The sequence below is a fragment of the Lithobates pipiens genome, unplaced genomic scaffold, assembly GCF_037356315.1.
Source record: "Lithobates pipiens isolate NorthernLeopardFrog02 unplaced genomic scaffold, aLitPip1_a1.2 Scaffold_22, whole genome shotgun sequence".
Classification (NCBI taxonomy): Eukaryota; Metazoa; Chordata; class Amphibia; order Anura; family Ranidae; genus Lithobates; species Lithobates pipiens.
Genome location: NW_027507784.1, coordinates 280,566,636 through 280,586,935, shown reverse-complemented (window position 1 = coordinate 280,586,935; position 20,300 = coordinate 280,566,636). Strand labels below are relative to the sequence as shown.

Genomic DNA, 20,300 nt, shown 5'->3' with positions numbered 1-20,300 from the left:
AAAGAAGAGTTGCATTAAATTCCGTTAGCTGGGCTGAAGAGATGGAGTGGGACTGCAAGTCACAGCAGATCCTATGAGGCTGGCACCACATCAGATCCAGGCAGGAAAGGTGGGATGGCTGAGCAGAATGCTATCTCTTTCAGCTGGTCCAGACTTATACAGGCTAATTCACATCACAGTCAGGTGGAAAAAAAAACAGAGACAAAAAATCAGACACAGATATGGGTTCCAGAAAAAAGATATAAGTGGGGAAGGATAGACGCCAGTGCCTCTAGCAACCTGCGCCGTGTCTACAGAATGATAATTTCGCCTTAGTGGTGTAGAGATCTGTGCTGAGAAATCCCCCCCCCCAACATTTCTGCCCATGGTCATCCTGAGTGAGGGCAGATAGTTCATGTAGCATTTACTTCCTGGAATCCATCTGCCCCTAGCTCAGGCATGCATGCAGGCGGGTGTGTTTAGCTGAGAAACCCCCTTATACCCTCCTGAAGACTTTTGGGATGTATGACAAAATTTGCCCTAAATGTAAAAAAATTAAAGCTTAAAACAAGTATGTAAGCAAGCGCTTCCAAAATGGTTTTGAAGAGTTAAAAAGGAAGTAACCCCTGATTTTACTTCCTCTTTATTCCCCTGCAAAGTAAAAGCATAATGGGCTTTGCATACTAGCCCAATATGTGGCGCTTACCTGCAAATGAAGCCCGCAATGTCCCCGCTTGTGGAAGCATCCATCTTCACCCCTCTGTGACTGGCCGGAGCTGGGTGACGAAGCCGCCAGTCATGGCACACGCTGGAGAAGAAACTGTGCGCAGGGCCGTTCCTTCACTGTGCATGTGCCGATGATATTGGCGCACTACAAGGCAAATATCTCCTAAACGGCGCACGTTGAGGAGATATTTTCAGCACATATAGGTAAGCCTTATTATAGGCTTACCTATATGAAAAAATAGGTCAGGGGGTTTACAACCACTTTAATGCTTTTTAATTGCTGTGTTCATGCTGTTCAGTTAATTAGATCAGCCAGGTGCAAATTATTACCCTGTCTTGATGTTGTCAATGTGTCCTTGACCTGCTGAACTGGTGGTGCCTGAGAAGGAAGGGTTAATGTTTTTCCCGCTCTTTTCAGCAAGGTCACTGCTCCCTGCAGGTCATACTATATAGATAGGGCTCACTAAGTGCCCTTAGAGTTGGTTGGGAAAAGATTGCCAAAATGTAGCGGTTACTCTCCCACAGTGATCACCCCCTCGGGGCGGCAGAAGCTCAGTTGGGGATCCCAGGGGATCTGTAGCCTGTAGACCCTCATGGACTTATAGCTGTCAGTTATGGACGTTAATCCCTTTATGGATTACTGCCAAATCATGGACCCTAAGAGACTATTTCTACCTCTTGTGAATTTACTGCCTGTTATGGACTCTTGCCCTGAAAGGATTGACTTTGTCATCTATATAATGTATGGTAACTTTATGGAGCACTAGAGAGATTTGTATAGGAAACTGTGGAAGATGTGTTTGAGACTGTTACTTTTTACCTGAAACGACTTCACTAAAAGTTCTTTATTTGTTCATCTGAATCTGCCTGGTCTGAAGTCTCTCTAAAGGGCTGCATGCATGGCATATAAAAAAAAACAGGGTTTACAACTAGGGGACTGAAGTTACAGAAGATACAGTACAGAGTCTAATAAATAGAATGCTGTCCAGAGGAAGCTATGTTGCCGTTGCTAATGACAAAAGTATTTGTTTCACTTGCTAACTCAGCCAACCAGCCAGGAGACGGGTGACATGGCTAAAATGAGTTACTCTGGTAGTAAAGGGGTGTTATGCTTGGCCCCTTCACTAACAGCCAGTTCCCCACATTCTGTCACCGTCCCCCATGGCACAGAGTACCTATAGACCCAGCCTGGAGTCACTGGAGAGAGAGATGGGGCCTCAGGAAAGAGAACAAACATGGAGTTATGGAGAAGGTTCCTGTATCCATTTTCAACTATGGAGCAAGTCACTGGGTGATGGGAATACTGAGCTTATGGAGGCCAGTGCATGCTCCGCGGTACCAACTCAGAAATGCTGCACACTGGGAGAAAGAGGAGTTCTCTAACAGAAGTGTGTCTGAAGTGCTCAATGTTAACAGAGTGAGAAGTAGACCAAGAAGAACCCCCTAGATGGGACTTTGACAGACCACCAACACATGCAAAGCAACTATAAAATATAGTGTTTATTGATACAAAATGTATTAAAAACAGACGACTAGCATCTGAGCAATATACAATACAATACATATATAAAACTACCACAGATCCAAGCCCCAAATGTGGCCCCAGGAGGTCCCCTGTTTATTTGGATGCCTTGTTGGAAAAACCAGGAAGGAGGTCCTGTGAAGCGTCATGTCTGGATCTGATGCAGCCCCTTAGTGACGCTTCACAGGATTGGTTGGTTTTTCCAACAAGGGATCCAAATAAACAGGGGACCTCCTGGGGGCCACATTTGGGTCTCGGATCCACGTTGGTGGTAGTTTTATTCAACCCCCTATATTTTCAGGGAGGTAGTGGATCTTTAACTCAATTTCCACACCAGCCTGCGAACTCTGCGGAGGGGCATACCAGTCTCCGGGGGAATCAGTCACTAGGGACCTTGTTCTGGGGTCCAGCTGCATCTGCATCTGATACGTTTATATCTCATTGAGGATTGGCTCCATCGTGAGCTGTTATTACATTGTATCTCACCTTACTCTCCACCCCTGATGAAAGTTTTCAAGCAAAACTGGAAACGCGTCGGGTTTGGGGTATCCTACCCCCATGAGAGCACAAGTGTTGTTGTAATGTTCTATTTGTATTGTATTGTATATAGCTCAGATGCTAGTCGTCTGTTTTAATATTTTTTGTATCAATAAACACTATAGGGGGTTCTTTTTGGTCTCTATATAGGGATGGGACCACCACACTGTTATTGCTGACACAGTGGGAGCCCTCTTTTTCTTATCTACAGTGTGAGAAGTATGGCCATAGATTACAAGGAGTTAACTATGCAAGTTACTGCTAAATCTGGAGACCTGCCTTAATTTCACATGACCAAAGCTCTTTCCTGTGATTCAGGCATTAACGAGTGCAGTTCCACTTTGTCCCCACTAGGGCACCTCAAGCCCTGTCCACACATAAATATAGTTTAGTTTTCTTTCCTGTCTATTTACTAATGCTAGCAGCATAAGGATTAAAAAAAATTCAATGCTGATTGACAGAGTGTTCAACTTTAAAGTGGTTGTAAAGTTATAAGGTTTTTTCACCTTAATGCATTCTATGCATTTAGATAAAAAAAAAACTTCTGTGGTCAGCATCATAGGTGTGCGCAGCATATTGCGTTAGGGTGTGCACCAAAAAGCTCGAACACGCATGCCTTTCTTTGCATCCTCAGCAACACAGGACATTGAATAAATGGGTAGTGGTCTGTGCTGAGCAGTTTCTTGTTCATTCACAAATTGAAGCATAGTAAACACATTTTACTATGCTTCAGTTAAGAATAAACACAGTGAGTGAGTGTTTTCATTGTGTTCATTTAATTACTTAAGGGCCAGGCCTATTTTTCAGACTTGGTGTTTACAAGTTAAAATCATTTTTTTTTTGCTTAGATCCCCCAAACGTTATATCCTTTTTTTCAAACACCCTAGATAATAAAATGGCGGTCATTGCAATACGTTACGTCACACCGTATTTGCGTAGTGGTCTTACAAGCCCAATGTTTTGAGAAACAATACACGTTTTTGAATTAAAAAATAAGACAGCAGTAAAGTTAGCCCAATTTTTTTTATACTGTGAAAGATAATGTTACGCCGAGTAAATTGATACCCAACATGTGATGCTTCAAAATTGTGCCCGCTCGTGGAATGCCAACAAACTTTGACACTTAAAAATGTCTACAGGTTATCAGTTTTGAGTTACAGATGAGGTCTAGTGCTAGAATTATTGCTCTCGCTCTAACAATCACAGCAATACCTCACATGTGTGGTTTGAACGACTTATGTATGCATTTGATTCTGCGAGTGGGCTTGATGGGGCGCTTTCAATTTTTTATTTTTTTTCTTATTTATTTTACTTTTTATTTTTACACTGTCCTTTTAAAAAAGGGTCACTTTTATTCCTATTACAAGTAATGTAAACATCCCTTGTAATAGAAAAAAAAGCATGACAGGACCCCTTAAATGTTTACATTTAACTAAAGTGCAATAAATAAATAATGTCTTTTTTTTTTTTTCTTACAAAAAAAAATAATCCCCTTTAAGACCATTGGATGGAAGAGACGGCGACCATCTTTCCCTCACTCAGCTCCAGGCTGGTCAGGGGGAAGGATGGGAGCTGTTGGTAGCGGAGTGTGTCAGGAGGAGGGGCCTCACCCGCCCCCGATAAAAGTGATCTTGTGATGAATTATCTGAAAGCAGACTGCCCGCTGTTGAAGAGGATAACGGGTTATGGCAGCTATCTGCTGCCATAACAACGGTATTTCACTTCAAACAGCTGACGTACAATGATGGCGGGCGGTCCAGAAGTAGTTAAAAAAAGTTAAATTACATATTTACTAGCCCCTTTCCCCACTCTCCATCCTAAAACATCCCACCACAGCAGCTGGGGAGAGAGGGGAGGAGGGAAGTCAGCAGCACTGTGGGGCTAGAGGCCAACATGGAGGAAGCCTGAGCAGTAGAGGGAATCAGCACTGCATGTAGGGATTAGGGTGTGCCCAGGCACAACTGGCAGACCCCCTGCACATGCTTATGGGTGGCATTAAGAGTAAATGGTACCCCTGTGCATCTGCTAACAGCAGTGCGTTTGTGCTGCGGGTACAGGAAAGTGTGCGATTTACACGCAGTCCTGCACTTGCAGAAGCGGGACCTAGCCTTTAGGGGAAATGTTCACTTTGACAAGTGAATAGTAGTAAATAAAGCAAACCTGTGTTCAGTTGTTCACCTTAACTACCCAGTTGCGGGAAGAAATTAATACTTGTTGGAAGATGATTGGCTCATTGAAGGGAACAGAACTTTATTGCATTTACTAAGCTCAGTCAGGACCGTTTTTAAGGCAGGGCAAAAGGGTCAGTTGCCCTGGGCCCCATCATTATTGTGGGGCCCAAAACAGCTGCCTCATACTTGCCAAATATCCTGGTTTAAATTCCCTTATCCCTTGAAGATTTAGTCCTGTGATGTGTCCCGATATCTCAATGTGAAGTTCTGTTACTAATGCTGCCGAGTTTTGCTCTACATAATTCAGAATTTGCCACAGTACTGCCTCCTAACTAATCTTATCCCACCCCACTGTCACTGATCCAAACAAACGCCCCCTCCCCCAGCACTGCCACTGATCCCAGGAGTCCTAGGATTCCTAGGAGTTTTCTGTCTATTGATGGGTCCCTTCACCTCCCCAGTCAATGGTGTGCATGCATTGAGGAGATGATGTGCTGTAACCTCTAGCAACCAATCACTGAGCGGTAAGGATATGCAGTAACCTCTAGGAACCAATCAATGAGTGGTATAGATGTCCAGTAACCTGTAGCAACCAAGCAGTGAGCAGTATTGATGTACAGTAATCTGTAACTACCAATCAACAAGCAGAAGTCATGTGCTGTAACTTCTAGAAAATGAACAGTGACCCATAATGTGTGTTGTAACCTCTAGCAGACAGTCAGTGAGCAGTAATGATACATTGTAACCTCTGGCAACAAATCGCAATCGTTGCCTGATCTCATTCAATAAACAGATTTTGAGTCTAGCTGCTATTTAATGTATGTCTCAAAGCATGTGAAGAGCGAAATTGCATGTAGGGGGGCCCAAGAAAATGTTTGCCCAGGGTCCAATCAAAGTTAAAGACGGCCCTGAGCTCAGTGAATATTCACTTGGCTGAATGAACAGTCTCTATTCCTTTCGTAAATCAGCCCGAGTATCCTCTTCTTACCTGCAAAATTATTCTTGACATCTGACAACAGTGGCATGTGATGATGTGGTTTTCCTGTCTGTTATGTTTCTACAGGAAGCAAAGCAGAAGACATTTCATGACAAACATCACTTAGAGCAGTCTGGGGAATTACTGGCATCAGAGTTTGAAACGGGCTCAGATTATGATCTTCGCCTTCGCTGTAAAATAATGGAGACAAAGGATTATAGCAGCCAATGGAGCGAGTGGAGTTCAGAGCTCAGGATACTTGCTCTAGGTACCATCAATCTGCTCAGCTTTTATCTATTAAATTAAAGATTACCTTTTAGTATCTTTACAAGTCTGTACAAAAAAAAATCCTGACATGTCACAAAATACAGCAACAGTATCTTTTTCTTTTGTTTTTTTTTATTTTATTTTATTTTTTTATATTTATCATTAAAAAGCCATCCTTGAGCTCCAGTTCAGTAATTTTTGCCTAGGCTGAAAAGATGTCACCAGTCTGTGGCAGACAGGAGCAAGTCTTTCCCCAGTCTCCTCCCTCCCAGTGTTACCAACTTACCAGATTCAAATTTACTGACATGACACCAAAAATTTACTAGCACAACCAAGTTTTTACTGGCATATCCAAAAGTTACAAAGTTACAGTTTTAAGTGCAAATTTCAGTATTTAGGCTACAAACAAGTTACAATATGCAATTAGCAAAGTGATTTAAGGTAGATATTAAGGCAAAAACATTATTCTTATTTTATTTTTGATGTAGTAAATAAGTAGTTCAGGGACAGGAATCGAGAGGACAAGAAATTAGAATGGGAGAGCAAACACACATGAAATTGACTCTCACTGTGACACTGATAGCAGTGTGCAGCAGCACAGATGACGATGGCACCTCGCCAACATGACACGTCCCCCACTAAGTCACAGTCATCCTCTATCTCCATGCCAGTTGGCCCCTTCAGCCCAATCCTGGCTTGCATTCCTCCCGTTCCTGGAGACCTGCACATGAAGCTCCAGGTGTTCCGTTCCCTTGTACCATGACTTCACGTGACACACTGCCACCAACACAGTCCGAACACACTGTAGCAGCCACTCGGATGGTCTCAGCCAAGCATCATAGCCAAATTTTTACTGGCAACCTTTTTCTTTCACTGGCATTTACTGGCAGGAGAAAAGTGCCAATTTTTTACTGGCTGCCAGTAAAAATACTGGCAATTAGTAACACTGCTCCCTCCCAGTTATCAGACTGCAAAATTGTAACTTTGTAACTAGCCGCAAGGTGAGAAGTTTGTGAACACAGAACTGTACAGATTCCAGTATGAACGTAAATGCTTCATCTCTAAGCCAGCTTCTCAGTCAAGGAAGTAAATGGTGATTGTAGATGATAACGGAACAAAGATGGCTCTGCTCTCTGGAGAAAAGCAGATGGAGGCATTTTCATGAGGAATACCATTATCTCTATGAGATGTAATAAACACCTGCAAGTGTTACATCTGTACATTTCATAGCATGCGTGTACTTAAAGGGTAACCCCTAAAGCAGGGTTAAACTCAGTGATACCGCTAATTCAACAGTTCGACAACAGCTTTAGTTCCGCATTAACCCCTTGGCAGGTTTTTATTGCTATCCAGGGGGCGGTTAGAGGTCATTTACATTTGCGTATGGCACGAGTAGTTGCATAGGCAGTATGTGGGGGTGTACACATGCTGAAGCCACGATGGCGGGCACTACCACATGCTGAATGGGACTTATTGTAGTGAATGGGGCCAGACTGCAAGCGCCCCTCAACCAAGTGCAATGTACGTGGTTGTAGCGCAGTGCGCCAGCATTTGCAGAAGTAAAACAAGCACTGAGGAAATTAAATATTGCCTCCTCACTATCTGTCAAACGCCTCTGAAAAGCCATCTGACCGATGAACGCTTTTGCTGCATGTGTAAACAAGCCCATAGAGAGATTTCCTCTCACGTCCTGTCTTGCTGACAACCGTTTCACCAGACAGAATGTAAAGGGAACATTTTTAACAGTGACTTCGGACAGATATATAGATCTGGCAGAGGTTCTAGCCTTCCTTTACAATAGTAAAAAAGTGTATCTTTTCTGTCTATTTTGCTGTTGGAGAGCTTCCTTTACGTTTATACCTGGTAAAATGTTGTCAGCAAGATAGACAGTAAGGGGATATCCCAGATCATGAATAGCAGCAACCACCACCCAGCCAGGGTGTTAACTAATCCCCAGCAGCATGGTGCAGAGACAATAATTCACACAGGCAGGTGCAATAAACTTCTATTGAAGAGATGCAGCAACAGTTCACAACAAACACTGTGGGAGAGCTAGCCAGTCAGGCACACTCACAGTTCAGTAGCATGACAGGAGTAGATTCCCAGTGGAATGACAGCGTCTGTTGGCCATCTGGTCCCAATCGGGAGAATGTCCATTAGAGATGAGGCCCTACGCTTACCCTCCTTGTCAGGAACCTTTCTCTAGCATTATTACTTTCCCTCACAGACGGGGAACCTGTCCCTACTCTGTCCACTCACCAAACTGCACCAAAACCTAGGAGCCAGGGACTTAAAAGGGCTCTTCCTGACCCAAGATGGCTACTTGAGTCACAAGGGGCCGCAGCAGATGTGGCGTGTCCAAGATGACGCAGGGAGCAGACGTGTTCTAGACAAGCTCCTGACTCCGGCCTATGATCCTTCCTCTATCCTGGTGTAGATTGACAATTTACAGCCCACTCTTCTCCCGGCTATCTGTGGGTGTGCTGGGCGATGACCAAGGGAAAACGTTTTGGCCAGAAGAAGAGTGCAGCAGACTCTGTGAGTACCTCGCCCGTGCCACCAGCTCGGGGCACAGAATGGAGACCCAGACTGACTCCCCGCCTGACGGTACCATCCAGCCCAGCTCGGCTGCTTTTGATGCCCTAATGCTGGCTATCACAACATGCCATTCCACCCTAACAGTAAAAATAGACCACGTGCAAACTGAAATGGCCCTTATCTGTAGGGACTTGGACAAATTTCGAGACCGGGTGACGGAGGTGCAGAGACAGGTCTCTGAAACGGAGGATGCACAGAGAGACTGCCAAGCGGGCTTGCAGGCCCTGAAACTCAAGGTCAAATACCTAGAGACCAGAGAAGAGGACACGGAAAATCGGAACCACCGCAACAACTTGTGGGTTCTGGGCCTCCCTTAGGGTGCTGAGCGGTCAGATCCTGTGACCTTCATGGTAACGGCTGATAGTTCTTTTAAGTTACTGCCCCTGGGGACCCTGGTGATCTACATTAACAATCCTTGCCGTGAGAGATTGAGCACCTCTTGCACATTTGCCTCCCTGTCCAGCCGGCGAGTTGGTGTTTTGGGGATACAAACCCTCCCTCAGTGTCGGGGGTTGCCAAAATTGGAAAAAAAAATTATGTGGGTCCCTTCCAAGGACTATTTAGTCTGCTATGGATTTGAGAGAAAACCCCATGCAAAAAAAAAAATGTCATGGTCCCCCCTAAATCCATAATAAACCCTTATCCAAGCACAGGTCAGAAAAGGGGGGCGAGCGAGCGCCCCCCCCCCCCCCCGCTCCTGGACCATACCAGGCCATATGCTCTGAACATGGGGGGGTGGGTGGCTTTGGGGTGGGGGGCTCTGTGCTCCCACCCAAAAACACCTTGTCCCCATGTTGATGGAGACAAGGGCCTCTTCCCGACAACCATGGGCGGTGATTGTGGGGGTCTGTGGGCAGGGGGCTTATCTGGAGGCCCCCTCTAACAAGGGGGCCCCCCACCCTATGTGAATGAGTATAACCATGGGCGTGGCCACCCTATGACATCATCCGGAGACCCCACTCTTGTGATGTCGCCATCCGGGGCATGATGGGACGGTGATGTCACAAGGGTCTCCGGATGACATAACAGGAGGGCCTCACCCATGGCTATATGAGTAATAACACACGCCGGAGCTAACACAACAGCGGGAGCTAACATTGGGAGAAGACATCAGGAGGGAGAAGAACCAGAGGCAGAAAAACCAGAGGAAGCAGACAGTGGAGGGATAAGAACCGGGGGAAGAAGACATCAGCGGAGGGAGAAGAACCGAAGGAAGAAGATATCACCAGAGAGAAAAACCAGAGGGAGAAAACCGGAGGGAGAAGACACATTGGAGCTACTTTAACCACTTCCTGACCGCCGCACGACGATGTACGTCGACAGAATGGCACGGGCAGGCATATGGGCGTACCTGTACGTCCCTGACTTCCCGCGGGTGGGGGGCCGGATCGGGCCCCCCCCCCCGGTGCCTGCGGCGGTCGGTAATCGTTCGGGAGCGATCCGGGATGAGGGGGCGGCCATTCATTCATGGCCACCCCCTCGCGATCGCTCCCGACGAATGAAATGGCAGCGTGACATCACTTCCTCTCCTGTAATGTAAACACAGGAGAGGAAGTGATGTAATCTCTCCTCGTGTCGGTCTTTTTCGTTCCGACACCGAGGAGAGAGGATCGGTGAGTTGCACCCAACACTACACTTACAGTAGAACACGCCAGGCACACTTTTCACCCCCCCCGATCACCCCCCAATCACCCCCCAATCACCCCTGCCCCCCCCCCCCCCCCGTCACAGTGACACCAATTGCATTTTTTTTTTTTTTTGCATTGGTGTCATTTGTGACTGTAATAACTGTTAGGGCAGTTAGGGTTAGCCCCCTTTAGCTCTAGGGTGCCCCCCTAACCCCCCCAATAAAGGTTTAACCCCGTGATCACCCCCCGTCGCCAGTGTCACTAATAAGCGATCGTTTTTCTGATCGCTGTATTAGTGTCACAGGTGACGCTAGTTAGGCAGGTAAGTATTTAGGTTCGCCGCAGCTTTTTATAGCGTCAGGGACCCCCATATACTACCGCATAGCCCCCTGATTGCCCCCCAGTTAACCCTTTCACCAGTGATCACCATATAACTGTTACAGGTGACGCTGGTTGGTTAGTTATTTTTTTTTTGTTTCAGGGCACCCGCCATTTATTACCTAATAAAGGTTTAACCCCCTGATCACCCGGCGGGTGATATAAGTTTGAGGGTCAGATAAGGTCTGCGTCGCCCCAGCGTCAGGTTAGTGCCAGTACCGCTAACACCCACGCGCAAAGCATACACCTCCCTTAGTAATATAGTATCTGATCAGATCTATATTAGCGTTGCCAGCATTTTAGGTTTCCCAAAACGCATTGTTAGCGGGATCAGCCCAGATACCTGCTAGCACCTGCGTTTAGCCCCTCCGCCAAGCCCAGCCCAGCCCACCCAAGTGCAGTATCGATCGATCACTGTCACTTACAAAACACAACACACATAACTGCAGCGTTCGCAGAGTCAGGCTTGATCCCTGCGATCGCTAACAGTTTTTTTTGTAGCGTTTTGAAACAGTCGCTGACAGGCTAGGTGCTTTTTTACCTGTGAGTCTCACTAGTGTACCCCTAAATTTAGAGCCCAAAATGGCAAAGCGAAGGTACACTAGTGAAGAGGCCTACACGTTTCTGAGCATGACAGATAGTAAAGAGGACGTCACTCATAAGTCAGATTCAGGCTCAGAATACGATCCTGTAGAGGACAGCGGCTCCATGACAGATAGCTCTGACGACGGAGATGAGGCCCCTGTTAAGAACAGGTGTGCCCAATCCCGAATGTATTCTGTTGTTCAGGTGCAGAAACCGCAGGTCACTCGTATGGAGCAGAGACGTACTAGAGCCGCTCATCCTTCTGGTGAACTGGCAAGCACCAGCGGCCTAGTACACCCTGGACCTACATCCAGCACTGCAGTAACACGTGGTGACGTGGCGAGTCCCATAAGTGCAGTTCAAGCTGGCGAGGTGGCAAGCACAAGTAGTGTCCCGCTGCCACCAAGAAGAAGACAAAGACAGGCCCGTCGTACCCATAGTGCCCTTCCTGCAGAATTCGCCAATCCTATTTGGGTGCCCACATTTTCTGCAGAACCCGTACTTCCCCCATTCACTGGCCAACCTGGCATTAACGTGGAAACAGTTGATTTTACGACACTTGACTTTTACTCACTGTTTTTCACCGAAGATCTCTTTAGATCTATTGTGGACCAAACCAATTCGTACGCTGGTCAACACATCGCCACTATTCCCCAGTCCGCCCTTGCCAAACAATGGAAACCAGTTACGGTTTCCGAATTTAAAATCTTTCTGGGCCTCTCCCTCAACATGGGCATAACCAAAAAGAGTGAGTTGCGGTCATATTGGTCCACTGACCCAATTCACCATATGCGCGTGTTCTCTGCTTCCATGTCCAGGGCACGATACGAGATGATTTTGCGGTTTATGCACTTCAGCGACAATGAACTCTGTCGTCCTTGTGGAGACCCTGAATACGATCGGCTCTACAAAATTCGGCCCCTCATAAACCACTTCAACCAACGTTTTGCAGACTTGTTTACTCCCAATCAAGTTGTCTGCGTTGATGAGTCCCTGATTAAGTTTTCTGGTCGCTTGTCATTCAAACAATACGTCCCCAACAAGCGTTCCAGATACGGGGTCAAGATGTATAAGCTCTGTGACAGGGTCACATACACGTAGTTTCATGGTTTATGAGGGTAAAGATAGTCACGTAGAGCCGGAGAACTGCCCTGACTACATAGGAAGCGCTGGCAAGATAGTGTGGGACATGGTGTCACCCTTATTCGGAAAGGGGTACCACTTGTACGTGGACAATTATTACACAAGCGTGCCACTGTTTAGTCACTTGTTTGATCAGCAGATTGGAGCATGTGGCACCGTGCGACCTAATCGCCGGGGCTTTCCCCAGCGGCTTGTAGAGTCCCGTCTTAGGCTGGGGGAGAGAGCCTGCTTGCGCAGTAAAAATTTGCTCGCTATGAAGTGGAGGGATAATAAGAATGTTTTCGTTCTTACCTCCCTTCATGCAGACACGACGGTCCAAATTCCTACGGCGACTGGTATTGTGGAGAAACCCCTCTGTGTCCACAAATATAACCTTAACATGGGAGGGGTGGACCTCAATGACCAGTTGTTGGCACCGTATCTAGTTGCCCGTAAGGCCAGACGCTGGTACAAAAAAGTGTCTGTTTATTTATTCCAATTGGCTATACTGAATGCTTATGTACTACACAAAGCTTCAGGACGGACTGGATCCTTCCTTAAATTCCAGGAGGATATCGTCAGAGCCCTTCTGTATCCAGACGGTGCTCCACCTCACGTTCCCCTACCAGATGCAGTAAGCCGGCTGCATGAGAGGCATTATTCTTATGTCATCCCGAGTACCCCTACCCAACGAGCCCCCCAAAGAAAATGTCGTGTCTGCAGAAAGCGCGGATATAGGCGTGACACCCGTCATTATTGTCCCCACTGTCCTGACAATCCTGGTCTTTGCATTGGTGAATGTTTTGAACGCTACCATTCACTAGTTGAGTATTAGCGTAGGGTACAGCATTGCACAGGCTAGGCACACGTTCACAGGGTCTCCCAAGATGCCATCGCATTTTGAGAGACCCAAACCGCTGGAACCGTTACAACAGAAGTGTTAAAGTTACATAAAAAAGTGTTTAAAAAAAAAAAAAAGTAAAAAAACCAAAAAACCAAAAAAAATATAAAATAAAAAAACCAAAAATAGTTGTCGTTTTATTGTTCTCTCTCTCTCTATTCTCTCTCTATTGTTCTGCTCCTTTGTACTGTATTCTATTCTGCAATGTTTTATTGTTAACCATTTTTTGTTTTCAGGTACGCCATTCAGCTGTAGCGTGGATTTATTTATCTTGACAGCAACAGCGTTTGCTCCCACGATACGTAAAGCCACGACTCCAGCGCTGTCGGAGGTGATTTCACCACCACAGTTAAAAAAGAGCATATATGCCGAAGCATGGGGGCATAAGGGGTGGAGGAGCGATTTTGCTCCGAATGCCGCGTACATACAGTCAAAATTCCGACGGAGGGCTTGCCCGTGGAAAAGTTTGAATGTATGTACGCGGCATAACTTTTTTGCGGGAGGATGCCCCCATGCTTCGGCATATATATATTTTAGGCACAGATTGTGTTAAATGTGTTATTTTTTGCTATTTTTTTTGTATTTGCTTTGCAGGTATGGTAAGTCCTACTGTTATACTGTAATGTTACTTTGTTTTATTGTTAACCATCATTTGCTTAGCAGGTACGCCATTCTGCTGCAGAGCGGATTTATTTATCTTGACAGCAACAGCACTGTCCGAGGTGATTTCACCACCACAGTTAAAAAAGAGCATATATGCCGAAGCATGGGGGCATACGGGGTGGAGGAGCGATCTGCTCCTACCTTTTGCGGGAGGATGCCCCCATGCTTCGGCATATATAAATGGTGCATGTATGCCCACCATTAAAAGTGGGTGGATGAAGGGTGGTATCTAATGGTGGGCATACCCACCGATCAATATTTTTTTTTCGTTCAGCCCACAGGCTGCATGAAAAAAAAATTACAATATATACATTATTATTTTTTTTTTTTGCACAAAGTTGTCATTAAATGATATATTGCTCAAACATGCCATGGTTATATGTAAAATTACACCCCAAAATACATTCTGTTGCTTCTCCTGAGTACGGGGATACCACAAGTGTGAGACCTTTTGGGAGCCTAACCGCGTACAGTACCCCAAAATCCAAGCACCACCTTCAGGATTTCTAAGGGTGTAAATTTTTGATTTCATTCCTCACTGCCTATCACAGTTTCGGAGGCCATGGAATGCCCAGATAGCACAAAATCCCCCCAAGTGACCCCATTTTGGAAAGGAGACACCCCAAGCTATTTGCCGAGAGGTATGGTTAGTATTTTGCAGACCTTCATTTTTGTCACAAAGTTTTGAAAATTGAAAAAAAGAAAAAAAATATACATTATTTTTTTTTTCTTCATTTTCAAAAACAAATGAGAGCTGCAAAATACTCACCATGCCTCTCAGCAAATAGCTTGGGGTGTCTACTTTCCAAAATGGGGTCATTTTGGGGGGTTTTGTGCTATTTTGGCATTTTATGGCCTTCAAAACTGTGATAGGTAGTGAGGTGTGAAATCAAAAATTTACACCCTTAGAAATCCTGAAGGCGGTTCTTGGATTTCGGGGCCCCGTACGTGACTAGGCTCCCAAAAAGTCCCACACATGTGGTATCCCCGTACTCAGGAGAAGCAGCAGAATTTATTTTGGGGTGTCATTTCACATACGCCCCTGGCATGTGTGAGCAATATATCATTTAGTGACAACTTTGTGAAAAAAAAATAAAAAAAAATAAAAGTTTGTAATTTTCCCGCAACTTGTGGCAAAATATAAAATATTCCATGGACTCAACATGCCTCTCAGCAAATAGCTTGGGGTGTCTACTTTCTAAAATGGGGTCATTTGTGGGGGTTTTGTGCCATCTTGGCATTTTATGGCCTTCAAAACTGTAATAGGTTTTGAGGCGTGAAATCAAAAATGTACGCCCTTAGAAAGCCTGAAGGCGGTTCTTGGCTTTCGGGGCCCCGTACGCAGCTAGGTTCCCAAAAAATCCCACACATGTGGTATCCCCGTACTCAGGAGAAGCAGCAGAATTTATTTTGGGGTGTCATTTCACATATGCCCATGGCATGCGTGAGCAATATATCATTTAGTGACAACTTTGTGAAAAAAAAAAAAGTTTGTAATTTTCCCGCAACTTGTGGCAAAATATAAAATATTCCATGGACTCAACATGCCTCTCAGCAAATAGCTTGGGGTGTCTACTTTCTAAAATGGGGTCATTTGTGGGGGTTTTGTGCCATCTTGGCATTTTATGGCCTTCAAAACTGTGATAGGTAGTGAGGAGTAAAATGACATATGTATGCCCTTAGAAATCCTGAAGGCGGTGCTTGGCTTTCGGGGCCCCGTACGCGGCTAGGCTTCCAAAAAGTCGACCACATGTGGTATCCCCGTACTCAGGAGAAGCAGCAGATTGTATTTTGGGGTACAATTCCACATATAACCATGGCATGTGTGAGCAATATATCATTTAGTGACAACTTTGTGTAAAAAAAAAAATTTTTTTTTTGTCATTATTCAATCGCTTGCGGCAAAAAAATAAAATATTCAATGGGCTCAACATGCCTCTTATCAATTTCCTTAGGGTGTCTACTTTCCAAAATGGGGTCATTTGGGGGGGTTTTGTACTGCCCTGCCATTTTAGCACCTCAAGAAATGAGATAGGCAGTCATAAACTAAAAGCTGCGTAAATTCCAGAAAATGTACCTTAGTTTGTAGATGTGACAACTTTTGCGCAAACCAATAAATATACAGTTATTGACTTTTTTTTTACCAAAGACATGTGGCTGAATACATTTTGGCCTAAATGTATGACTAAAATTGAGTTTATTAGATTTTTCTAATAACAAAAAGTAGAAAATATCTTTTTTTTTCAAAATTTGCGGTCTTTTTACGTTTATATCGCAAAAAATAAAAATCGCAGAGTCAGTCAAATACCTTTAAAAGAAAGCTCTATTTGTGGGAAGAAAAGGACGCAAATTTCGTTTGGGTACAACATTGCATGACCGCGCAATTAACAGTTAAAGCAGCGCAGTGCCAAATTGTAAAAAGACCTCTGGTCATTTACCAGCAAAATGGTCCGGTCTGAAAGTGGTTAATAAAGGGCTTTGTCAAAAACATGTGTACTGGTTTTATTTATTTTTGACACTTTTTTGGGTCAATGAGTAGGGGTACAATGTACCCCTACTCATTCACATAGGGTGGGGGGCCTGGATCTGGGGGGCTCCCTTGTTAAAGGGGGCTTCAAGATTCTGATAAGCCCCCTGCCCGCAGACTCCCACAACCACCTCCCACAGTTGTTGGGAAGAGACCCCACCTGGCCCAAAGCACCCACCCCACCCATGTTGAGGGCATGTGGTTTGGTATGTTCCAGGAAGGAGGGGGGGCGCCCACTCATCCTCCCCTTTTCTGACCTAAGGGATATGGATTTTGGGGGAACCACACACCGTTTATTTAAATTCTGGTGTAGGATTCCCACCCTCAAGATTCATACCAGACTCAAAGGGCCTGATATTGTCGGATCAAAGTCGAATCCCTTTAATTGTAGTCGCATTGGAAGTCTTACATGAAGCCATGGTGCAAATTCGGATCGAAAGTCGTCCGACTACTATATCGAAGCAGTGTGAACCTGGCATTACTCTCAGCAGGAATTGCACACTGAAAATGTTTCCAAATTCTAGATATTGGTCTCATCATTTTACTGAGAGGAGAAAAAGAAAAAACTATTTACTGACCAGACTATAGGGAAACATTATGCTGTGATGGTGGAGAACAGTAACATGAATCATTTAAAGGTTAAAAAAAGATAAACAAATTTGTCAGACAAATGTACCATCTTAAGGCCTGAGAGGTCAGAAACTATAATCCACTATCCCAATAATTATCCAGCTGTATGAGGAACAAGATAAAGCCCACAAGCAAACTAAACTGGAGCCTTTCCCCTGCAGTACCCCCTAGTGGCAGAAATGCATATTTCTGTTGTTTGAGAACTGCATTGAGAGGTACAGTATTTTTTTAACTGTATTCCAGGATTTGTTTGTCTTCAGCTGAGAGAAATAATTTAAGACTTTACATAATGTCTCAGAAATCTTTCAATAAGGTATTCATCTTATATCCTAAAAACCCGTTGAAAAACAGCGCTGGCCAAAAAGTGTTGGAATTAGAAATAATCAAGTGTTAATGAAACAAAAAATAATAATGGTGATAAGTTCTTGCTGCAACCCAATGTGAGACATACACAATATACAATAATCTTAAAGAAAACAGCTGCGCTAAAACTTATACAAAACCAGAATTGTAAAGTGACATAATCTTTCCCATTTTTTGCAAAAATCTCAAAGGCTGCAAAATAGTGAAAAAATCTCAAAGGTTGCAAAATAGTAATAATAATTGTCAAAAGTGGACTTCTTCCACTGTGTACAGAATATCTACAGGTAGCCATATTGCATTTTCAGAAAATTACAGCCGCTGCAGATTGATAAGAAAAGGTAATTTTTAATAACATTCAATTATAATATGATTTGTGTTGCAATTGTATACACTATAATATTTTTTCTTTATTTGCTTTTTTTTTCCCCACAAAAGTGGAGTTACCCTTTAACCAATTGCCAACCAGCCGCATCATTATACTGCAGCAGGTTGGCTCGACTGTGCAAATTGCAGTAGGTGTACATCGGCCACTTTAAGAGCAACAGCAGGCTCACGCCCACGGTGTGTCGCCTGAGCCGATGAGCATGGTCGGCAGCCACGATGTCCACCGACCACCGGCGATCGCTCCACAGAGAGCCAGAATGGGGATCTGTAAATTTAAACAAACAGATCCCCGTTCTGACAGGGTAGTAGAGAGAGATGTCTGTTCCTAGTGATCAGGAACAGCGATCTCTCTCCTCCCCCAGTCAGTACACTCCCCCCACAGTTAGAAAAACCTCCCTAGGGAACACTTAACCCCTTGATAGCCCCCTAGTGTTACCCCCTTCCCTGCCAGTGTAATTTATACAGTAACCAGTGGCTATTTTTAGCTCTGATCACTGTATAAATGTCACTGGTCCCAAAAAAATGTCTGACCTGTCCGCCGCAAAAAAAATCTGGCAGTGGTTAAAATTCTCCCTTGTATTCAAAATTAGAACGTTTTCTCTACAGTTCTACTTTAAAGTACATAAACCATAGAAATCAGGTTTACATTACTGTTAGTAGATGATCTTCTTTTAGCTTTCACTTTATAAAAAAATGTTGGTTCAACCTACGTACGTTTAATGTACAGTAGTGATGGTCATTTCCATCTAGCAGCTGACATGCACACTACTTACGTAAATGTTATCCCACTACAGCACGTGCATGAGAAACCTAGAAACCTGCGAGGGGAGCCCCAAGTTTTCAACTGCCTAGGGGCTTCCACAGAATTTAATCCAACACTGCTCTGAAGGTTACAACCATGCCTTCAGGGGGGGCTACATCTACAACAATAAAAAGAGGATGGTGAGGCTTTTGTGCTTGTAAATTATGGTATCTGCTGATGTCAAGGCTGGGCACACAAGGTAGAAGATCCTGATACCCATACAAAAATTAGATATTTTCACAGCTAGGGTACCCCAAATATTGTACTATCTACTAATCTTGTAGGGGTTCATTCACACTATACAACACACATACCTTGGTGGGCATTTTAGATTAAACCTTTACCCTTTTCCTTTCCCAGCCGATCCTGTGACATCAGAGCAGTTTTCTCTACTTCTCCCAGTGGCAGTGGGGGGGGGGGGGGGCTTGTGGGAAAGGGGGGGTGTTCTTCCAGGACTGATCAGTGCTTACATAGTGCCATGTGAATGTCACTTAGTCTTGTAGCGCTGTGAGCCCACGCTTACATAATGTGGCCCCCTATTGGGGCATGTACTGTAAATGACATACTAGGCTAGCAGAAAATGGGAAGAATAACATAGGATTGGCAGCGCTGAACTAGGATGAAAGTCAGGGACAGGACTTGAGCATGCTAGAAGGGGTATATAAAAATTTGTGTAGAAGTCACCCCAAAAATATTAGTTGGCGTTCTTCCTTTTAAATGACACCTCAACACATAACAAAATAAGCTTGCACTATTTTATAGAAAAGCAGTGCACTATAATGTATGGATAGTTCATATCTATGTGTTTTGGTGCATGTGCACTTAGATGCCATTTGCAACCATAGCACAACACACATATATGAATGAATTTGCATGTGTTGCAGTAATGTGTGGCAAACTGCGTGATTTGCTGGGCTACATTAAAATGACTGTTGATTTAGCATATGGACTAGCTGCCTTGTACATTTATGTATGTCCAGACACTGATGTTTTAATCAATTATAGAACTCTTATGTGTTATAACTTTTTATTTTAAGGAGTTAAAGATGAAGGCAAAGTCAACATCGTTTATATAATAATCGTAGTATGCCCACTGGCAACAGCATGTATCTTGCTGTACTTGGTTTTCTGTTCCAGCTTAGGCAGAAGGTAAGGAAAGAATGCAAGTGTGCCATAATTTTGCACAGTACACATACAGAGAAAACTGAAAAAACACCAATTTTCAAGTTGACTTAACCTGAAACCACTTATGTGTGGTACCTGACATCTCCAGAGGGCAGGCATGTACTGGCCATCGGGACTACTGGGAGTTTCCCGGTGGGCCGATGGCTCGGTGGGCCAGTCAGGTGCAGTCCTGGAGCCGCTCCTCTCTGTCAGTGAGTGATCACGATTACACTCCTATCAGTCATATGCTGAAGAGAGCCTTAGGCTTCCTGTTCCCTCCAGCCTGCAGGGGGAGATAGACGGCCAGCAGGCTTTCCTTCTTCTCTCCCCTTATCACTTGTCACATGACTGGAGAGAGGAAGAAGAGAAGCTGCCTT

General features: G+C 44.6%; 1 protein-coding gene across 1 annotated transcript in view; it reads left to right on the top strand.

Moving 5' to 3' along the window:
• LOC143924690 (cytokine receptor common subunit beta-like) overlaps positions 1-20,300 on the top strand; it is a 106,600-nt gene that overhangs the window by 75,442 nt on the left and 10,858 nt on the right. The window contains exons 7-8 of the mRNA XM_077449103.1: positions 5,999-6,179; positions 19,797-19,908. Coding sequence (XP_077305229.1) covers positions 5,999-6,179; positions 19,797-19,908 — 293 coding nt within the window. The remainder of the gene's footprint in view (positions 1-5,998; positions 6,180-19,796; positions 19,909-20,300) is intronic.